Source organism: Microtus oregoni, unplaced genomic scaffold, assembly GCF_018167655.1.
Source record: "Microtus oregoni isolate MIOR12 unplaced genomic scaffold, Mior012 000001F_ref0000356, whole genome shotgun sequence".
Classification (NCBI taxonomy): domain Eukaryota; kingdom Metazoa; phylum Chordata; class Mammalia; order Rodentia; family Cricetidae; genus Microtus; species Microtus oregoni.
Genome location: NW_024543060.1, coordinates 8,952,581 through 8,974,058, shown reverse-complemented (window position 1 = coordinate 8,974,058; position 21,478 = coordinate 8,952,581). Strand labels below are relative to the sequence as shown.

At 51.4% G+C, this 21,478-nt stretch overlaps 2 protein-coding genes across 4 annotated transcripts in view; one reads left to right on the top strand and one right to left on the bottom strand.

The window, feature by feature from the left end:
* Window positions 1–1,751: 1,751 nt before the first annotated feature.
* Window positions 1,752–9,330, top strand: R3hcc1 (R3H domain and coiled-coil containing 1). The gene is made up of 8 exons (XM_041668934.1): window positions 1,752–1,789; window positions 2,103–2,230; window positions 2,621–2,758; window positions 3,376–4,069; window positions 4,924–5,096; window positions 6,443–6,513; window positions 8,107–8,202; window positions 9,042–9,330. The coding sequence occupies exons 1-8, from the start codon at window positions 1,781–1,783 to the stop codon at window positions 9,173–9,175; spliced, it is 1,443 nt and encodes a 480-aa protein (XP_041524868.1). The 5' UTR covers window positions 1,752–1,780; the 3' UTR covers window positions 9,176–9,330.
* Window positions 9,331–10,905: 1,575 nt separating this feature from the next.
* Window positions 10,906–21,478, bottom strand: part of Loxl2 (lysyl oxidase like 2) — an 83,202-nt gene continuing 72,629 nt past the window's right edge. For all 3 annotated transcript variants that reach the window (XM_041675280.1, XM_041675288.1, XM_041675296.1), the window contains exons 11-14: window positions 17,297–17,412; window positions 16,234–16,370; window positions 13,995–14,106; window positions 10,906–13,395 (exon numbers count right to left, since the gene is read on the bottom strand). In XM_041675280.1, the coding sequence (XP_041531214.1) occupies window positions 13,316–13,395; window positions 13,995–14,106; window positions 16,234–16,370; window positions 17,297–17,412 (445 nt within the window). In that variant the 3' untranslated portion in view covers window positions 10,906–13,315. The remainder of the gene's footprint in view (window positions 13,396–13,994; window positions 14,107–16,233; window positions 16,371–17,296; window positions 17,413–21,478) is intronic.

Below are 21,478 nucleotides of genomic sequence, written 5' to 3'. Positions count from 1 at the left end.
TTAAGATTGATTTTGTGTATGTGTGTATGTACATGTCACAGTCCACAGGTGGAGAGCAGAAGACAATTTGGGGGAGTTCTTTCCTTTGGTGGTGTGAGTCCCAGTGATCAAACTGGGGTTTCTCACACTCTCTCTCTCTCTCTCTCTCTCTCTCTCTCTCTCTCTCTCTCTCTCACACACACACACACACACATACACACACACGAACACCATGCACACATACCACTTCACAGCCCTTCCACACCCCACCCCCCAAATATATCATACAAACACTGTAAAGCCCCTGGATGAACAGGTACACACACCACACCCAATTTTGATCTTATCAAAATTTTCAAGCTGTTTCTATTCCCATTGTGTGTGTGTGTGTGTATGTGTGTGTGTGTGAACCTGCAGAGAACAAAGGTGAAACAAGTTCTTCTACAATCACTCTATTTTTTTTATTGGAGATTTATTCAAAGCCAGGTGGTGGTGGCACCTTTAATCCCAGCACTTGAGGCAGAGACGGGAGGATCTCAGTGAGTTCAAGGCCGGCCTAGTCTATAGAGTAAGTTCCAGGACAGGTAGGGATACATAGAAAGACCCTGTCTCAAAAACTTTTTTTTTCATTATTCATTTTGTTATATGCCTAAATGTTTTGTCAGCATGACTGCCTGTGCATCACGTTCATGCCGTATGGTGTTACGGTGGTTCTAAACCACCATGTGGGCACTGAGAACTGAACCTGGGTCTCCTCAAGAGCAATAAGTGCTCTCTCAGCAGCTCAGTCAGCTTTCCAGCCCTTTGAAAAGAAAGATTTATTTACTTATTTATATGTGTGCCACGTGCATGTCCATGTGCTGGTGTCTTCAGAAACTAGAGCCGGAGAGCAGCGCACCCTCTTAACCCCTGAGCCATCTCCCCAGCTCCAGCCTCCCCTTTCCTTCCTTCTACCTCCGTTAGGTACCAGGTCAAGGGACTCTAGAATTAGAAATACATAATGCCACCACTATCTAACATGTAGTAGTTGTTCACGAGTGTCTAGTGAACTTAATTGGTTCTAGAAGAAAAAAGAAATAATAACTATAGTGGTGTATTATATGTATTTTAATAAATAAATCTTTCCTGATGACCAGAGGCAACGCTAAAGCTAAAGGTCAGGTAATGGTGACACATACCTTTAATCCCAGGATTTGGGAGGCAGAGGCAGAAGGATCTCTGTGAGTTCAAAGCCACCCTGGGCTACACAAGATCAACGCAGAAACAAATGCAGGTAGTGGTGGCTCACACCTTTAATCCTAGTTCTAGGGAGTCACACGCCTTTAATCCCAGCACTAGAGAGTATGAAATGAGGAAAGAGAGGCTTAGGATGCTTAGTCTGCAGTCGCACAGCCTTGGCAGAGGGTAAGACTTCTCTAGCAGCTTGGCTGCCTTGCTTTTCTGGTTTTCGGGTTGAAAGATTTATTTATTAAAATACAAATAATATACCGCTATAAATGATTTTGGAATCAGAACCACTTTTGACATGTGTAACTCTAGAAAAGTCATTTCACCCTTTTGGGCCTCCATTTTCTCAAGAGTCTAATTAATCACTTAGTCGCGTCTTTACGGGAGAAACCCTATGACTTTCGGGTTAGCGCAGTGCTCCAGCCCCACCTCTGAACAGGACAGGAACACGCCCCTCTGCGGCAAGTGGGTGCGATACCTCCTCCCGGCCGCACGATGGCGCAGAGCCCGCTGTGGAGCAGGGGGGCGGGGGACTCAGCGCAGCGGCCACTTTCCGGGCTGCCGCGGTGAGTGGATGCTGCAGGTATCGGAGGCTCCCCTCCTGGGCCCCCTGATCGCTCCTGGGAAGGGCGGCTGGGTGTCGCGGGGCGGTTTCAGCGGGCTGCACCGTAAATTGGAAAACCCTTGTAGCGCTAGGCAGAGCGGCGCTGGGAGCGGAGGACCCAGTCCGGCTCCGGACGTGAGCGCTCTCGGGCCCGCACTCACGCGCCTCCCGTCGGACTCCACGAAGGCCAGGGATTCAAAAGTCACCGAAGACCTTTCCGCACGGACACGTGGGATTGTGGGCGCTCTCCGGGCCTATATTCTTATCCCGATCTTGTCTACCGCCCCTACAGGCTCTGCCATCTGTCACCCTGGCCCTTCTCTGTTTGGACGGTGTCTTCCTCTCCTCAGCCGAAAATGACTTTGTCCACCGGGTCCAGGAGGAGCTGGATCGCTTCCTGTTGCAGAAACAGCTATCCAAGTACGGGGAACTAGGGGGCGACGTTAATGCTAGGAAGGGCAGGGTAAGGGCAGGGTTTGCCCCTCTCCCAGGTTCTGTGCCCAGGTAACTGACTGGACCACCGGCCAGGCCCCGTCTGACTTGAGACTTTAGCCCCTGCCGCCTTATCCAGCCACATCTTTCCTTTGTATCCGAGCGTCATCCCACTCAAGCAAAAGTACCCACCCTCTTAGGAATGATGGGAACTGTAGCTCCCTGTGATCTACTTTGCAATTAGCCAGGGACCGGCTTGGTCAGAGTGTTAAGCCACCACAAACCTGGGAGTGGCCTCCGTGGGAATCAAGTCCAGAAACTGGACCTGCAGCCTTGGCAAAATACTCCGACTTAATACTTGGTTTGGTTCCTTCCCAGGGTCCTCCTTTTCCCCCCAGTCTCCAGCCGCCTGCGGTACCTGATCCATAGAACAGCAGAGACTTTTGATCTCTTGAGCAGCTTCTCTGTTGGGGAGGGCTGGAAGAGGAGGACCGTCGTCTGTCACCTGGACATTAGGTGTGTTTTCCTACCGCATGGAGGGCTCTCAGCAATTGATTTTTTTTTTTTTGTGATGGTTGGGCTAGCTGGCTAGCCAGGGAGGGTAGATCTTGGCAGGAACCAGGGCCAGGAACCCCCCAGTCGTGTGAAGTTGGGGTTGTCTTTTGCTCCATCGGGGATGCAGCTGACTTGGCTACACCAGCCATTCGTGTTGGGCCAGAGTGCACACTAAAAGTAGCTGGACTAGTAAGGGTACATCTGCACCTCTTTGAGAGCGCGTGCTGCAGAGAGACCTTGGTTCAGGGGAAGAGTCTGTCAACCTGTAGTCATCCCTAGTCCCGTGTGTATCTCACCACACGGACGTCTTATCCTAATAACAGCTCCTAAATGCAAGCATTAGCCGTCTTTCGTGTGTAACCAAAAATTCAGCACCCACTAATCTGATTGTAGTGTTCATGAGGGAGCCCCTTTGGGTGTGTCAGGATTTTTGCCTTTGCCACAGTGCCTTTGTAAGAGATTCTTTTGAGGGTCATTTTGGTTGTGACCTTTGCTTAATGCTGACTTGGCAGTGTCGTGGCTCCAGTAAGTCATGCTGTAGACTCAGACATGCTCTGAATCTTCTGTTCCTACTCCAGGGTACCCAGTTCAGATGGCCCCTCTGGTCCCTGCTGCCCTCCTGCCTCCCATCCCAGCAAGTACCGTGGTCCCCGGAACACCTCACATCAGGGAGGAGCTGCTGGTTCTCGAGGTGTTCTTCCTGGCCGGTGGCATCGTGGATGGAAGCCGAAGCCGGATCAACCTTTGTATGTGCCCCCCGTGCGACGCAGGCAAGATGAACCGGTAGCACCCTCCATCCGAGGCCTCAGGGGAGAGGCCCCAGCTGGTGGAGTTTCAGAAGAGCCTAGGGGGGCTGGGGACCCTGAAGCTGACCAGGCAGTTCCCACGTTGGTGACTCTGGGAACCGCGAAGAGCGCTGATTCAGGCTATGCAAATCATTCACAGCTGGAGCTGGCTGACCCTGAGCCCTCCCAGAATCCTTCTGAGAAGGAACAAGGGGTGGAGAGAGCCTTGCAGCAGGGGTCCAGCCCACAGCTGGCATTGGAGGAGGAAAGTAGGAGTCGTCTGGTACAGAGTCTGGTGGATCAAGAGGAGGAAAAGGGAGAGGGAAAGGAGAAAGAGAAGGTGGGTCAGGAAGAAGAGAATGTAGGCAAGCAGAAGGGGAAGGTGGACGAGGAGGAAGAGAAGGTGGATGAAGAAGAAGAAAAGATACATGAGGAGGAAGAGGATGATGACACCCATCATGACTGTTTCAGCGAGCTACTGCAGGAGGTGATGAGGCTCTTGAATCCAGAAAAGGGAGGGCGGAGGTGAGGTGGGTGTGGCCTCAGGGGTATGGGAGAAGGGCCTTGGGCTGGAGGTGAGGGAGGGGCTGTGCTAATGGGATGTATGAAAAATGGCTCAGGCCTGGGTGTTAGGTAATGGAAGGCTGGGAACCTGGAGAAGGAACGGTGTAGTTGGGTCTCAGTCCGACCGTTTAGGAGATGGTCAGCCCTGAGCAAGTCATTTGCTTTTTAAAGTCGTTTCCTCCTATGAAGAAAAGTAGTGCATACATCACAAGGTGGTGGAAACATAGTCCTCACAGGCACGTTGCTCTCTGTTCGAGAAAATCACCCTCCTGCCTGGAGCTCTGCCTTAGAAATTGTGTTTTCTTGAGACCATGTGCCTGCCCCTAACATTGACTTTGGACCAATGGAGAGGCTGGGTATCTTTGATTGCTGTTTTATGCACAGTCTTTGAGAATATCATATTTGTAGTAAGAAAAATAAAGATACTGGCTTTGTCCAGCTTTTTTTTTTCTATAGACTATGCAATTTGGGGCAAACTACTTAACTCATTGCCCCTCCATCTGTAAAAAGGGTATATAGTATATAGGATGCACTTTTCAAGTTCAGGTGAAACACAGTGGTTGCAGTTGGGAGTCATCTAGTGGGGACTCCATAGAACCAAGCACCCTCCGCTAAAACACCCACGTTCTAAGAAATTAAGCTGCCATAATCAGATTCCGACTGAACAGACTTCTCCCCCAGAACTATCAGATTGGAAAGCATGACAGGGCTGGGGGGGGGCGTGGAATCACAGCTGGGTCACAGCTCTCCCTTGCCAAAGGGTCTGTTTGCTCCCAGATCACAGCCAACCTGACTGAAAAGGAGATTGAGGTAGAGAAGATCCACCTGGACACATCCTCCTTTGCAGAAGAGCTACCTGGGGAGAGGGACTTGGCCCACGTGGTGGAGATCTATGACTTTAAGCCAACGCTCAAGACTGAGGACCTGCTGGCCATCTTCTCTGAGTTCCAGTGAGTAGGAAAGGTGGGAGGCCTGGGAGATGCTAGGGTAGCCCTTCCCTGCTTGCCCCAGAACGGAAGGCTGAGGGAGGGGTTGATGTCTGGGCTACTTGCTCTGAGGCAGGTCAGCCTGATGACTCTGACTAAGGGAGGGGAAGGGTTGGTGTTTGAGCACCCGCCTAGACGTGGGCCAGGGTCTGCGTGTGCACACCCTTGCTGGGACCACAAGGCCTTCTATCCATCTCAGGACATAGCTGTCCGGATGCCAGTGGGTCAGTGGGCTTCTCGTAGCCTGAGGGCCATCCTGTACGACGATTATGTATGGGGGTGCCTGGCTGGAGCAGGTCCGATGTAGCCTGGAGGGAGACACTCAAGAGACAGGACTCCTTGGCTTCTCCCAGATTCCCATGGATGCAACCATTTGCCATTTCTTCTTTTTTTTTTCTAATTTGCATTTTTTTCCATTTGTCTTTGCTTTACCTATGTGGGCTTTTTCAAACCCCTTTCTGGGGCAGGAGAGATGGCTCAAAGGTTAAGAGCACTTGCTGTTCTTGTAGAGGACCGGGGCTTGGGATCCAACACTCACATGGTAGCTAAAATCATTGGTAACTACAGTTCCAGGAGATCTTTGGGCACCAGGCATGCATGTGGTACACATTTAACCTAAACACTAATACACATAAAAATAAAATAAATCTAATAAAAATAAAACAAAACCCCTTTATTCCTGGCCCTCCTCTCTGACACTGTTTTCCATACATCTGTGTCTTGTCCTCTGCACCCGTGCTGAGGGGACAGTCGAGAGGGTGGCAGTTTACTTTTTCAGCTGTCTCTAACTATATGGCCCCACAGGGCCACCACTGATCCCTTGTCGAGCGGGCTGTGCCACTAGAGGAGTAGGGCCATTCTGAAACTGCTTCTAGTTCTCCCTAGGCACAGAGTTTGTGATGGCTTCCTGAGGAACAGGGAGAGGGCCAGCCAGAGCCATGTCCTTGATATGCCTGTTTGGACCTCTCTCCTCTCCTACCACATAAACCTTTTAGCTTTCTTACTCAGAGCCCATGCTCAGCCTGGCTATGACAGTATCTGGGGAGTTGTCGTCATTCTTTGCTTTGGGCTATATGAGCCTTCCAGTTCTGTCTCATTCTGTCCCAGATGCTGACCTGTTTGCAGGGTGGCAGTGGGTCTTTCTGCAGCTGACTTAATGCTCTAGTGAGAAAGTGTGCCAGTGATCGCTTCTAACAGAGGAGATAGCTTGGTCTCGGGGCTTGAGTTGAGAGGGATCTGGTCTGCAGGATCCAAGGGGAAGGGTCTTGAGCACTGGCTTTTGTGAGCTCCCGTGTCCTCTCCCCACACAGAGAGAAGGGGTTCAAGATCCAGTGGGTGGATGACACTCACGCCATCGGCATCTTTCCCTGCCAGGCCTCAGGTAAGGTGGCTTCCTGTTGGGCTCTGCTCCTTCTCTGGCCTCCATTGAGAGCAGAGGTGCCTGGGTCCCCTAGGTGGAGGGCCACCTATATCCAGGTCTAGACTACCTTCAACCCATGGGCTCGACTCTCAGCAAGCCCGAACCACAGTCTGGGTGCCGGGGGCTGTGGCCTGGGGAACGCTTTAGCCTTTCCTCTTTCTATTGGCACTTTCAGTACAGAAGTGTTAGGATCAGTGACATTTACTGAACAGGTGGCATGGGCCAAGCCTTAGGTCCTTCTCCAAACTGAAGAAAGGCATCAGGTGCTGTTGCCCTGGCTCACAGGCATTTGGCACAGGATGCAAGCAGGTGCCTTATCATTCATTCAGTCTTTATGTCAGCCTCAGTTGTGGGGTCCATTCCCCCTGCCCCCCAGAATGCTGGGGTTTAGGGTGGATTACAGGCCTCTCACTGTGGAAGCTAGAGCACCATGCAGCCTCCCCTTCAGCCATTGTCCCAAGCTGTCCCTGTCATTTCACTTAAATAAGACTCTCCCACCCATAACTGTGTGCACATCAGAGCTGGGAGTACCCTGCTTGGGTTTGGCCTGGCCCTTGTAAAGTCTGAAGCTGAGGATGGGGAGGAGCAGGGGGAGTGATGGGGAGGGAGGCCCTGGAAGGGAGGTAGGAAGAAAGGTCAAGTGGCCCCCGAGGACTACGGAAGAATAAGCTCTGACTAGGTATCTTAGATAAGGTTTTTATCGCCGCGATGGAACATCATCACCAAAAAGCAAGCTGGGGAGGAAAGGATTTATTTGGCTTACACTTCCACACTGCTGTTCATCACTGAAGAAAGTCAGGACAGGAACTCAAACAGGGCAGGAACCTGGAGGCAGGAGCTGGTGCAGAGGCCATGGGGGGGGGGGTGCTCCTTATTGGCTTGATCAGCCTGCTTTCTTATAGAAGCCAGGACCACCAGCCCAGGGATGGCACCACCCACCATGGGCTGGACCCTCCCCCGATGATCACTAATTCAGAAAATGCCTTACAGCTGGATCTCAGGGAGGCATTTCCTCAGCTGAGGTTCCTTCCTCTCTGACTCTAGCTTGTGTCAAGCTGATGCAGAACCAGCCAGTACACTGGGGTACTGCCTCCTGGGCCTGCCATAAATAGTATAGCAAGAGCTTATCATGCCCTGGCCTCGGTTTCTTTGTCCAGATCACACATCTGCTATGTCCTGGTGTCAGATGCGCCTTAGCTCAGTGTGGTGGTGCAGGGGGTACTGGAGTCCCTGGGGGTCTTGGGGGATAGAAGGAGAGTCTGCTCTAAGTTCTGACTTTCGTAGGTAGAGCCTGCATATCTTGCTGTGAGTATCTGAACACTGGGCTGGGACATCATCTGTCAGCACAGACAGTGCCCACTGTGCAGTTCCTTAGGGATCTGGGCACAAGGTGACACTGTCGTCACCTTTACTGAGGTAGATCGGGCCGAGCAGCTGGGACTGGGATGTATAGAGTGGCTGTGGCAGTTTGGGACAATGCTAGTACTCCAGACCCCTGGGGTGGGCGGTTCACATAGCACAAGCATCACCCCAGATCTCCTCTTCTTTCTCCAGCTGCTGAGGCCCTGGCCAAGGATTTCTCCATGCTCAAGATCCGGCCGCTCACACAGGGAACCAAGCAGTCGAAGCTCAAAGCCTTGCAGAGGCCAAGTAAGGGAAGCCTGTCCCTCCACGGGGAGGCTGTGTGTGCATTTGTGTTTGGTTTGTTTTCCCTTCTTTATTTCCCTGCTCTTCAAGAGCCTGGGCTATAGTAGCTAACAGGGCTCAGCATCCCTTAGGCCCGGAGAAGGCCTAGGGTCAGGTACCATGTGTGTTTGTCCTCCCACTCATGCCTTCCTATGGTCACTGATCTAGGAAAAGCCCCACTTCCTTCCAGAGGGCCATGAAGACTGTCCTCCGGAAGGGTAAAAAGTTCTTGGGCCTTGGGATGAGCCCTAGATGGGACCTTGGTTCTGTGACTTACCTCACCTGTACAGGAGCCGGATGCCAACTGTGAGCTCCCTCCATTTCCTCTTCCAGAAAGCATGGTGCTCGAAGAGGAGCAAAGTTGGAACCAGCAGAATGGGCCCAAGGGAGGTCTACCAAAGCTATTCATGCCATTGTGAATGCTGACATGGCCTTGTCCTAGGCTTCTTAGAAACAATATCCCGTTTTTATGTCCAATGATCCAGGTGTCCTCTCCTGAGTGTTTCCTTCCTAAGGGCCTCACAGAGCAAGGAGATGCTGGGGTAGTTCCTCCTCATCCCTACCGTATGATGAACCAGGTTGACAGGAAGGGTCAGTTTGTGTCAGGTCCCACAGGGAGGCAGAAATACAGGCGTGGGGCCCTCTCACAGGCACCCCTGGCTGCTGTAGGGCTCCAGTTCTGCTCCATACCATTAGACATGGGCTGACCCTCATCTGGCTTTCAAGGCTGCTCTGTCTGTCACCCAGAGGAGAGACATCCCTGGCCTCGAATCCAAGTCCCACCCCCTGACTCTTCCTTTCAGAGCTCCTGCAGCTAGCGAAGGAGAGGCCACAGACAGATTCGGCGGTGGCCCGCAGGCTGGTGGCCCGGGCCTTGGGACTCCAACACAACAGAAGGAAAGAGCTGCCTGCTGCCCCGAGTCTCCTGCCATCTTGAGGCCCCACAGCCAGCTGTCCAGACTAGGCTGGGCCCCAACCATGCTTTCAATGACCCAAGGACAGCCCTTTGCCCCCGCTGGAGCTGCTGTAGGGCACGGTAGGCTTTTGTTGAGCTGGTCCCAGAAATTGAGAAGAAATAAAAATTTAATGTTGTGTTGATTGCATCCAAGTGTGGTCTTGAGGGACACTAGAGGGTGCTGTTCCATCTCTTACCGTGGGCCCGTAGTTACTGAGCATCAGGTCACCTTGCCTAGAGGTCCCATCTTCACTTCAGGGGCATTTGTGCACAGGTGGCCGTGTTTGGGGAGTACGTGGTACTTGCTCCATGTCACTTGCCCAGTATCCCCGTTTCAGCAACCCCAGCTTGCCATCTTCTGTGGGCAACTGTGCACAGCTGTGCACAGCTGTGGGTGTAGCAGTGCTGAGGCGTTATTTGCAGATGTGGATCACAAAAGGGCTCCTTCTAAGTAAGCTCGAACAAAGCCAAGAGGTGCGACTTGAGTGCATGCCAGGTGTCCCCTCAGAAATGGACCCAGGGCATCCTTGTAGGATGGGAGAGTGCTCGCCTCTCTGAGTCTTGGGTGTAGTATTGGAAGCCCACTCTGGAGATTGGGGTCCCTGTTGATCTCAGGTTTGCTGGGGTCAACACACTCATAACACAGGATTGCTTATGGAGGACAGGAGCCCTGCTCTGCCAGTGCCCACTCTCCCCTGGGAAGCTGCCCTGTGGCTAGCTGTCCTGCCTGTTTCTGACACACTGCTGTGTCCTTCCCCAAGTTCCAGTGAGTAGCAGCTGTTGAAGACAGGCCACAGCTGACCTCAGCTGCTGCTCGGGTCTCTCCAATTGCTTCTCAGAGCTGCAGCCTGTACTGATAGAGCCCTCCAGATCACAGGGAACTTTGGAAGGACATAGGGACCATTCCTGAAAGTGTAAGATGAAATATGTATGGCACTCCTAGAAGTAGGAAGCTTTGGGCCCAAGGGCAGTGGTTGGAAGGAAACCTAGGTACAAAGAAGAAACTTTCACTCCAACCTACAAGTATGTATGTGTGGTGAGGTAGGTTTGATGGGTATCACCTAGAATCCAGTTGATAGCAGAATTGATAATTTAGGACCGACATTGTCTCACTAGCCCAGGAACATGGAGCCAGCTGACAGTGGACTGAACCATGAGCCCAACTGAACACTTTCCTTCCTTGTACATTGTTTCTCTCGGGTACGATCACAGCAACAATAGTTACAGAGGTATAGAAAAGAAAAAAATGGTATTATATATATTAGGGCTGTGTGATGGCTATCTTTTAGCATCAACTTGACTGGATCTAGAGTCCCATGGGAGACACATTTCCAAATGAGGAGGGAAGACCCACCCTGAACACAGGTAACACCATCCCCTGCCTTGGGGTCCTAGGCTGAAGGGGGAAACTCATGTGAGTGTTGGCCTTCTCTTTTCCTGGCCCACTGAGATGTGAGCAAGCAGCTCCCTGCGCCTCTTGTCATAGCTTCAAACTGCACCTGCCCTGAAACCACGCGCCTAAATCCTTGCTCCCCTAAGTCCCTCTTGTTGGGTATATGGTTGCAGCAACAAGCAGGGTACCACAAGTCGGATCTGTCATTAGCGGTGCTGCAGGAGACTGCACCATCTACAGCAGCCCTGAGGTCCCCTTCCCCCTTAGAGACCTCTGGGTCCTTGACTTTGCTGCAGAGAAGAAACTTCAGACGAGCCAGAAAGAAGCAGAGTTAAAGTTTATTTAAAATATTTTAAATATAAATTTAAGTTACAGGGAATAAGAGGTGCTCAGGGAAAGAGTAAGGCCCACCTGAGAGCTGGGTGGGGGCTTCTCAAAGGGCAGTGGTTCCTACGTGTCTTAGGAACTAGCTCTACACAGGGGTTTGGAAGCCTTTGGTATTATCGATGGGTTTCTAAGTCCCACTCCTAACCTCTTCCCCTCTTGATAATGAGATTATAGGGTAGCTCCAGAGGTGTCTTGGGATAGGACTGTACCCTGATAAGGTGAAACCATGGGTCGTGAGGCCAGCACAAGGGTCTTGAGATTTCTGGTAAAGTTCTTGGGAATTGTAGGTTTACAGCTGAGACAGGAGAAAGGCCATTTATACGTCATAATTCCTTGCTATTTTAACGTTCCTACTTGAAAGATCTCTATGTAAAATGTATATTGTTTCTATACTAGCACCAGTCACAATGTTATCTGTGCCAGCACTGTCAGCTGGCAAGAGCTTCAGCCAGACTTGGAGGTGAAGGGCCCCTCCCATGTCCCCACGATTTTCTCTTCCTGTCCTGTGGCAGAACCATCCAAATCTTCAGTCATCCCCCTTGGAGTCTTGGAATGCATGTCTTGCTACTGTACTTTAAAGTGTGGCTTTAACTGCCTGGAATACAGAAGTTGGTTTAACTGGAAGAGGTCGTGATTGGTAACCTCGATAGTCACCTGGACGGGATTACAACCACCTGGGAAACACCTTTGGGTGGGTCTCTGAGCGTGCTTCCCGAAGAGGTTTAGTGGAAGAGGGAAGGCCCATGTTAACACTAGTAGCACCATTCCTCGGGCCCGGGTTGGAGGCGGAATACTAAGGCGAAAGCAAATGAAGCACCAGCATTCACCAATCTGCTTCCTGACCGTGGCCACCGTGTGACCCCTGCCCTCTGCACCTGCCACCATGCCTCTCCAACTAGGATGGACTGTACTCTGAACTCTAAGCCCACAGTGACCCTCCCTTAGCTTGCTCTTGTCAAGCATTTTGTCGCAGTAATGAGAAAAGTGACGAATACAAGATTAGTATTGGCCACGGAGTTCTTGGGCTTTGAGAATAGGTTTTAGGGAGGAATCTGGAAGAGTTTGGAATTCTGGGCCCAAAAAGCCTTAGAGTGCTGAGAACAGAGCTGAATGGGCTATTCTGGTGGGAGTTTGGAAGACCAGAATGCCAAGAGAAAGGTGGACATTGGAGGCCTGGTGCCTGAGGTTTCAGTGGGGCCCTGGAGTATTGGGCTATCTGGAACTGAGTTATACCCTGGCAATAATCCAGCTGTATCCTGCCTGTTTTCTGAGCACTCGAGTGGGTTTTAAGAGCAATGGACTAATTTCTTTGGCAGGGGACGTTTTAAGACGGGCTAGCATTCAGGCTGTGGTATGTATGGTTCTGCCCACTGCTCTTATTTAGGCCCACAGTTAAAAAAAAAAGATGAGCAGGTGGAGCAGAAAGATACAGAAAAATGTGCAGTTTGGCAAGGAGAAGAACACGCTCATGTTTAAAGCAGCTGAGAAAGGTGGGTGCTGAAAACGCAGCTCTAATTGTTAAAGAGCACATTGCCTTACATGTATGAAGTCCTGGGTTTCATCCCCAGCACTCTGGGGGTAGAAACAGGAGGATCAGAAGTTCAAGGTCATCCTCAGCTAGATAGTGAGTTTGAAACCAGACACTGTAAGCTTCCCTGCAGTGCCCTTTCTGCCACGACAACGCACTGGGTCCTCAAACCACGAGCCCAAATAGAGCCTTCCTTCCTCAAGTTGATTTGGTCAAGAAGTTTGTACAATGAGAGAAAAAAAAAAAACACTTAATACAGAGGTCTTCATATTCAAGTTTTCCAGAAATGACCTAAGAAGGGGAAAATGGAAGCCGGCTTGACCACCTCCGCAGTTACGTGGTTCACACCTGCCACATCTCCAGAAGAAAATGGGCCATCTATGCAGAGCGTGGTGATGTCACACTATGGATATGCCAAAACTTGGATGGGATAACCTGCTCATAGCTTGCCTTCCAGTTCCCATAGCCACGTGCCAAAGCCCCTGCCCCTGAGGCCTCAGGACAGGGACACGCAGCCGTGCCTGGTGAATGAAGGAGCACCTTTCTTCTCAGCCGGAGCTGGCTAGTCGGGAGATGGCAACTGGTAATCCGGCCAGGAGACACTGTCACCTGAACTCAGTAGGTGACCATGAAGTCATTTTTCTTTTCTTCCTTTCTTTTGTCTTTTTTCTTTTCTTTCTTTTTTTTTTTCTTTTTTTGTTGAGACTGAAGTTCGATCTAATGTCCGGAGTGGAAATCTCGTGGCAATCCTCCCGCCTTGACCTGAGTGCAGGGATAGCAGGCATGAGCCGTCATGCCTGGCCCAGGGTCTTCTTTACTGCACAGATAGCTGATTATTTAGAAGTCCACTGAAGTGTTCAAACTTCTGTTCCGTCTCCTCACTGAAGGCGCCACCTGGAGAGCAGGCGTCAAGGAGACAGAATTAGGTACAGGCTCAGTGGTGACCCCAGTGAGCCTCCCCCAGGGTGGCACTAGTGAGCTCTCGAGCCAGGAACTCGGCAGGTACTGTGCCAAACTTAGGGTGTTTAAACAGACATTGCCACCAGGACTGAGGCCTGACGTATGCCAACAGAGGCAAAAACTGCTTTCCTTCTTGTTCCCCAAGAGAAAAACTCATCATTGGTGACAAGGCAGGAGAGTGCTTAGCAGCAAAACCCAATACACAGAGCCCATGAACTGAGGCCTACATAGTTGAGGTCACAGGAACAGTGGACTGATGGCCTTAGCTCCAGCCCTCATATAGACCTAGGCTCTGCTCTTGCTAGGCCGGCCCGTTCTGCACCAGCCTCTCTCCTTGGCCAGGACTGGCTGTGAATACCCAATCCCCACCCAGGGCTTCCTGCATCTCTGGCTTTCTTTCTGAATGAGGAATCTGAACTGGGAGACTCTCAGTGTCTCCCAGATTAGCTGCCTCTGGTTCCTGGGGAAAGTAGGGCAGCTGTGTCCTGTGTCTTCAGCACCCTGAGGAGGGCGGGGCCACCGAGGGAACGTACCCACGTGACAGTTGTACATCCAGATGCGGTAGCCATCGTAGCGGCTCCTGCACTTCATGATGTTGTTGGAGAAATCCGATTCTGGCACCTCATAGTTGGGGTTAATGACAACCTGGAGGGAATCAAGTCAGAGAACATTGCAACTCCCTTGCTGGCCATCCTCCACGCCAGAGCAGAGTCTGCGTGCCTTTAATAATATGGCTGGGTCTTCCCTAAGAGACGCTGTGCAAACTGAGGTCATCTGGGTCTGATGCTGTATCCTGGCGTGGTAGGGGCTACTCTGGAAAGCCTGTGTCTGGCCTGCTAACCACAACCTACCCAGGCCATGTGCCGTGTGGCTCTGTCCATCCAGACAAACTGGTAAATGTCCCTCTCTGGGGTGGCCTGATTTTTCTTTGATTTCTCTTCTCCCTAAGTCCTGCTGTCCCCTCAGCCCCACTCACTCAACATGGGGATGGATAGCACTTCCTACACTAAGGTCCAGACAGTTCCCTGCCCATTCTAGTATCCCTGAAGCATGAACATGAGTGCATCCAATTGCAACCTGGGCTCAAGTCAGGTTCTCAGGGTGGGTGTGGCCCACACAGGAGCAAGGCTAGGATGAATTGTGTGGTCTCCACAGTCCTCCCCACCCTCACAACCAAGCTTCCAAAACATAGGAGCATATAAGGGAAGTGGATTGAGGTCTCTGTATCTGGAGGGGACAAAGCAAGGACCCCCGAAACCCATCTGCCCACCCATCCCTGCCTCTGAGTCTGTGCACCCCTGGTCACTTCCTCCCTTTGGGAGTCCTCTTCCGATCTCTGTTGTCTGTCACACAGTAAGCTCTGTTGTCTGTCACAGAGTCTAGCTCTTGCGTATTGGTGACTTACAGTCCAGGGCATCCAGAGTTATGTGTCATTAGAATCACTGGCATAGTCCCAACTCTACCCATCTGTTGATTGTACCGCTTAGGGGACAAGAACACCACACAGAGACCTGTGTGGCCTGCATTTGCCTAGCTATGACATAAGGATACTAATAGTGTCCCTTTACTGAGAGAGTCAATGGGTTGATACACTTCCTGGCTAGAGGCCAGTCTGGGCCACCAGAGACCTTTAAACACTTTTAGCAGATATGATGATACACACATTCACTCTGCTGAATAACAGCAAGTCGCCAGTATGAGCCACCAGGCACTGCATACATGTCCACAGCCATGAAAGTCCACCTTTAAATAAGAGCGCTCAGCTCTCAGGCCCGTTGTGGTTCTGGGCTTGGCTTGTGGCTAGAAAGTGCTTGGCTGTCTCCTTTTCAAAGCTGAAAGGGCCCAGGGACCCTTTCAAAGCACCCTGCGGTTACTTCTCTGCAGGTGTTGGCTCTTCAAGGGAGTGTCTAGCAGTAGAGACTGTGGGCTAGACCGTGGGCTGGCTGAATTCCCCACGAGGAATGGAGGAATGCTTTCAAGGCAGCAGAATCCATTTCTGGTCACACAGTTTGCCATCCCACTGGGCAAGCTGGGACACGCAACACCATGGGGCTATGTGGAAGCGAAGTCTCTGGAGGCAGGAATGCAGCCAGGTGCCAGGAGAAAACTGGGAGACAGTGTTTCTCTCCCCTGCCACGTGGGCCTGGCTGGAGTACACCATAACTGTCTGCAGGAAGGCGGAAGCCAAGGCTCCCTGGCTCTTCCTCGGGGCAGGGTTGTTGGGAGCCCTCACAAAGCAGTTCCCTGGCCAGGCTGTCCTTAGATTGACTTTCTAGCCTGACGGATTCGCTGATGGGCATGGAGATGGCCCTTTTGCAGATCCTCCTGAGGAAGGAACATCGCAAAGTTGCAGCATAACGCAGCTGCTTTCGACCTCAGTAGAACACACCAAAGCAAGGTGTGAAAAGCAGAGGAAATCGGGATGGTGGCTGAGGGGGAGCTGGAGATGTGGGTTGCCTCAGAGTTCATGGAACTGATTCCTGACTCACCATCTAAATTAGCTCAGAGATAGGTTTTGATTTCAAGCTCCGGAGGTTAACTGAATTATATATGACTGTCTCTACATCTTGGGTTGCACTATGGGCTCCCAACATGCCCTGCAGACCCAGTATCCCTCAGGCCCATGTGCCTCAGGTATGATGCTTGTCGGATAGGATGGCCTCTGATTGTGGCACCCTGCCTGGACTCATGAGTTTTGCTTCTGGACACCCACAGGAAGGAGACCGAGGAATTCGCTTCTCTTCAAGCAGCCCTGGGTTTTCCCCACCTCACCTGGAAGAGGTAGTCTCCAGGGGGCACGTCGGTGATGTCTATCCACTGGCAGTCAATGTCATGACGGTACATATCCCAGCAGCCCATGGTGATGCCTTGTTCCCCGAAGTTGGCACACTCGTAACTCTTTTGAATGTCTGTGGGTGGGCAGAGAAGAGCATCGCCATGCACCTATGGTCCCCACCTCACCCATTCCAGCCAACCAAGCCTCCCAGCCTCGTTCCATTCCATCCTTCCCATGGGGGTTTCCAATGCCTTTTCATTTCAACAGAACCCTCTCGCTCAATTTCCTGTCTACACACCAGCCTTCCCTCCAAGCCAGGCTCAAGGTCCTCTCTGCCACAAAGTGCTCCCTGGCCAATCTGGATGAGGCTGGCATTCCTGTAAACTCCTCAGCCTGGGGTAGGGATGAGTGTCGTGGTGATCTGAGACATTGGTCCCTCACAGATGGTCTGCTCACAGTACTCATTCACAACCTCTTTTCTATGTGATTTTATGATGTCAAGAGTGGGCTACGCCAGGGTCTAGAACCTCATGTGGGCCATAGGCAGAGGACGGATATCTGTCCTGAAAAGGTCCTTCGTGGGTCAGAGTGGCAGGTGTCCTGTCAGGCCATCACAGAAAGGTGTGATGACCTACCCGAGGTAGAAGCAGAATATGTGCATGAGGGTCAGAGAGAAAAGATGGGAACATCTCAGGGCCCTATAGCCTGAAAGGGGAGAGTTTGATATTGGGATACCAGGAGGCATGGCCTGTGACAAGCAGAGAGGCAGAGGCATGAGTCAGGCTCAAGTGACCAGACCTCACCTGGAAGCCATGCAGCCCTCTGTCCACCAGTTAGAACAGCCCTGGGGACAGACAACTTGAGAACCACTTTCCCCAGCCCCAATGTGTACCCATCGAAGGCCCCAAGAGTTGGCTAATAAAGGCCACATGGATACCCAGCAGTGGCCAGAGTAACATGGAGAGGTACCTGGCCTAGCCTCCATCCACCCGGACTGGGTTCAATCCGGTGGGAGTGTTTGAAGTTCCGTGAAGCCCCAACCTCCCCCTGCAAACATACCTCCCTCACACTCTGTGTCCTCCAAGCAGAAGCTGGCTTTGTGACCCTCAGCCACCTTGGTGCCGTTGAGGCTCAGCAGGTCATAGTAGGTGAACACTTCCATGCTGTGGTAGTGCCTGGGAGCCAGAAACAGGGCCCAATGTCAGTGTCTAGAACCATGGCTGCCTGGAAGCAGCTTCCTAGCTGGTGATTGGCTCCTGGGAGAACCTTGAGGCAGCGGGGGCCAAGGGTGGCGGGGAGAGAAATGAAGAAAGAACTAAGAGAGAAGGGAAGACTGTGACTTGGAGCAGAGGTGTCAGATGTCTTGCCACGCCTTGATCCCCTCATCAGGAGTGGGGGTGACATAACTTAATGGGTAGGATGTTGGGGGTATCGGTGTGTCCAGCTGACAGCAGAGTGTCTGGCAATTTAATCAGCCCAATACAACAAGCTTTTTAATAGGTAGGGTCCTTCCTGAGTGCCCAGTTGGCTCTCAGCCCACTCTCACATGGAGTCTTTCTCCAGATTCGAAATAGGTCTAACAAACACCCATGTTATTAAAAGCTTCTTTGCTGGGGGGGGGGCGCCATTGGGGCATTATAGACTATTTGGAGGCGAAGCCTGTGAGAATCTTAGGTGATGGGGAACAACAGGCCCTAAAAGGGATTTCAGGACCATAGTCCCTTTCTTTCTCTGCTTCCTGGTTTCGGGTGTGTTTGCTCCTATGCACATCCCCACACAGAGGTGCTACCATTTGCTACCCTTGGATACCATGGCTTTGAACCTTCCAAACTATGAGCTAAACAAACCTTCATAAATTAGTTTTTTTATTGGCATTTTTTAAATATTTATTTATTTATCATGAATACAATATTCTGTTTGTGTGTATGCTAGCAGACGAGAAGAGGGCACCAGGCCCCATTACAGATGGTTGTGAGCCACCATGTAGTTGCTGGGAATTGAACTCAGGACCATTGGAAGAGCAGGCAATGCTCTTAACCTCTGAGCCACCTCTCCAGCCCCTTATTGGCATTTTTTAAAACTAGTATAAACCTATTACAACAGACTAATTTTTAAGATTAGGAATAGAGAAGGAAAAATGACAAAGGGCAGCAATCACAGGGAAATAAGAGTCACTAAGAAATAGGGTGTGTGCCAGAGAAGGACACACATGTACCCTAGTGACGTGTGAGCACTCTGGTGTGGGAGAGGAGGCCTGGGCTTGGCCCGAGAGCCCTGGGAAAGGAGCAGCAAGCCCGTGGTCCTCAAACTGAGCAAATCAGACAGGAAGGGGAAGGATAAGGGGCTAGAAGGTTTCCAGGATGGAGAGTGGGTGGTCCGCGGGGAGGGACATGAGAGCAGCTCAGGAAAGAGCATCGCTAGAGCTCTGGAAGGGAGTCAGCTGAGGCAGTGCGCGCACAAGCCGGGTGCAGTTCCCTTGGCTGATTGTTTACAACGGTCCACGCCATCACTTGAGAGAAATTGAGAACAGATGTGCTAAAGAGTGACGCATTCTGGTTCAGGAATAACAAGGGAAGCTGTGCTACTGAGGGTGGCCGAGGGGCTTTCAAAAGCATCCATTATGCAGGCCTAGGACAAAAGAGACCAGGCTGGCTTTAGCCTCATCTCCACCTGCCGTGTGTGTGTGTGTGTGTGTGTGTGTGTGTGTGTGTGTGTGCGTGCGCGCGCGCGTGTGTGCGTGTGTGTGTGTGTGTGTGTGTGTGTGTGTGTGGTACCTTCAACTATTCTATTACACTCATCTCCTATTCTGGGGACATTTAGTGTAGGAAGCCTCTTAAGACCACTGTGGGGGGAAGCCCTAACTTTGTTCATGCCCAGCCCAAGCTTCCTCTTTGGTAGAGCAAGAATATCATTGCCAACTTCTGGGTGATGTAAGGTCCAAATAAGATAAATGGCGTAGAGCTGGGGATGCTGCTCAGTTGTTAGAGCGCTGGCCTAGCACGCAGGTTGGGTCCCCAGTACCACATAAACAGGCATGGTGGCCTGTGAACCCGGCACGGAGGAAGTGGAGGTAAGGGCATCGGAAGCTAATGGTCATCCTCAGTCAGATAAGTGAGTTTGAGCCAACACAGGTACAGGAGAACCCGTCTCAAAATAAATAAATAAATAAATAAATAAAAGGACAGCCAAATGAAGCTGTAACAAAGGATGTTTTCAGTATTGGCCGAAGGCCTTATCGTGGCTCCGCCTATCCGCAGTCACAGCTGCGGTATTCAGGGCTCCTGGGGTCCTGTCACCAGCTGGCCCATTGGTGTAGCAGTCTGGAGCTTCCTCCACCATGTGAGCAGGAGAGGAGAGGGCAATGGAAAGGGTTTCCAGAGAGGAAATTAGAGGCTCTTTTCTTCCTCCCGAGTTTGTTCACGCTATATAAATAATGTCAGAAGTTGCTAACTTGGGCTCCCCCAGGTCATTCATGTTTCTGGGTAAAATGGAACTGGGCCAGGGCCAGCGGACAGCCCTTACAAGGAACATTTTGTAGCAGATGAAGTGATGACTCCGAGGGAGTCTATTTTGGCTCCCTGCAGGGAGCGGATGAGACATGAGGTCTGACTCACGGAATGAAAAATGTCTGCTCCCTCAGAGAGGGGCTTATGTGACTTGCCGACCGGCTGGAAAGATCGCAGGGAAGTACACTGATGTCCCGTTGTCTAAACAGAATTCAGACGGTGCCACAGACGGGCTGTTGTGAAGTGGCCTCCCGGAGTCAGAGCTGCTTCAGTCTAGATTTTAGTCTACTTTAGCTTCGGTTTTCTTCCTGGGAATGCGTACTGGGAGGAAGCCTGGGCTTTGTGCTTTTCTGCTTCTTGCTGATCTCTGTCCTGGAGCGTGTCTGCTTTATCTCTTAGATACGATACTCTTAGAGGCCACAGGTCTCTCCTAGCTGGTCTGAGGTAGAAATGAGAGCCATCTAACCTCCCATAGGCCTCCACCCAGGAGACACTGATGGGTACTGGGAAGGCAAGAGGGAAAGTCTTGGGCAACACAGTGGTCCTCTTAGCAGCTCATAGTCTAAGGGTGGACTGAACCCTGGGGTGGGCACCGGAAATTGCAGGCTTGAGAAGAGATAGCAGAATACTAAAAACGGGAGCGTGGCATTGTGCTTTATAGCATTCTTATATTTGTATGTTTGATTTCCCCTCCTGTGGTGCTGGGAATACTAACAGCTCTACTGAGCTACACCACTGGCCCTCGTTTCCCTTGAGACAGGGACAGAGTGGTTCAGGTTGGCCGCAGACTCACTATGTGGCCCCAAATTCATTATCCTGCCTACGGAACACTGAGATTACAGGCAAAGGCTGCCAATACAGCTTTTTGAAGTCCTTGTAATCTGGATAAAAAGAAAGTTGACCATTACTGTGGGGTTCCAGGGCTGTGTGTCCTGAGACCTGGCACTCCCCCGGAGATGTCCTGCTGGATGGCAGTGTAGACGGAAGACAGACACAGTGTGTTCAGAGGAAACTGTACATGTCTTGATGGACTGTCACTATAGATCGAAGAAGATGTACTTGGGTGTTTTGCAGTCCTATTAAGGACAGCCATAAAAGACAGGTGTCCTTCTGCGGAATCTAGCTCATCATCCTACTGAATGGAGAGATGAGGGCCTCTAGATGGTTCAGGGGGCATCATTACATCTGTGAGTTCTGACCCTGTAGGAACTGCTAGGCACATGATGGAGGCAGGCTGGAGGGGCTGACACTCCCCTCTTTGCAACTGTGCCATTCCTGAATCCAGGGGCTATCACCTGCGCAGGGACCCATGCCCCTGCTCCCCCAGCTCTCTCCACTCCATCCCACTGCGCCCTGAGATTCCCCAAGCAGGGAAGAGCAAGCCCCCAGGATACAGCTGACTGCAATGAGGGTCCTGAGGTCAACCAAGGGCACCATAAGTGCATCTACAAGCACAAATCTTTATGTTTCAGCTTCGTGTCTTCAAGAGCATCACTCTGCTCCCCATTGGAGCATTAATGAATGCATAAGTGGCCATTTTCCCATTCACATTAACCTGGCCAGGGCTCTCTCTCTCCTGCATGGCTCCACTCACGGCTTCAGAATGTTTGTAAACTGCTGAAATGGAATGTCAGTTCTTTCAGAAACAAGTTTCTTGAGTTGAGGAAGGGCCAGGCCAACTTTCAGAAGCCTCTGCAAGGGACCTAACAGAGCTAACGTCAGCTCCCCTGGAAGG

Excerpts from the sequence above, each read along its gene's own strand:
- R3hcc1 (XM_041668934.1), top strand. Across the intron at positions 4,070-4,923 it reads TCAGCGAGCTACTGCAGGAG|ATCACAGCCAACCTGACTGA; the intron begins GTGATGAGGCTC and ends GTTTGCTCCCAG. Across the intron at positions 6,514-8,106 it reads CTTTCCCTGCCAGGCCTCAG|CTGCTGAGGCCCTGGCCAAG; the intron begins GTAAGGTGGCTT and ends TTCTTTCTCCAG.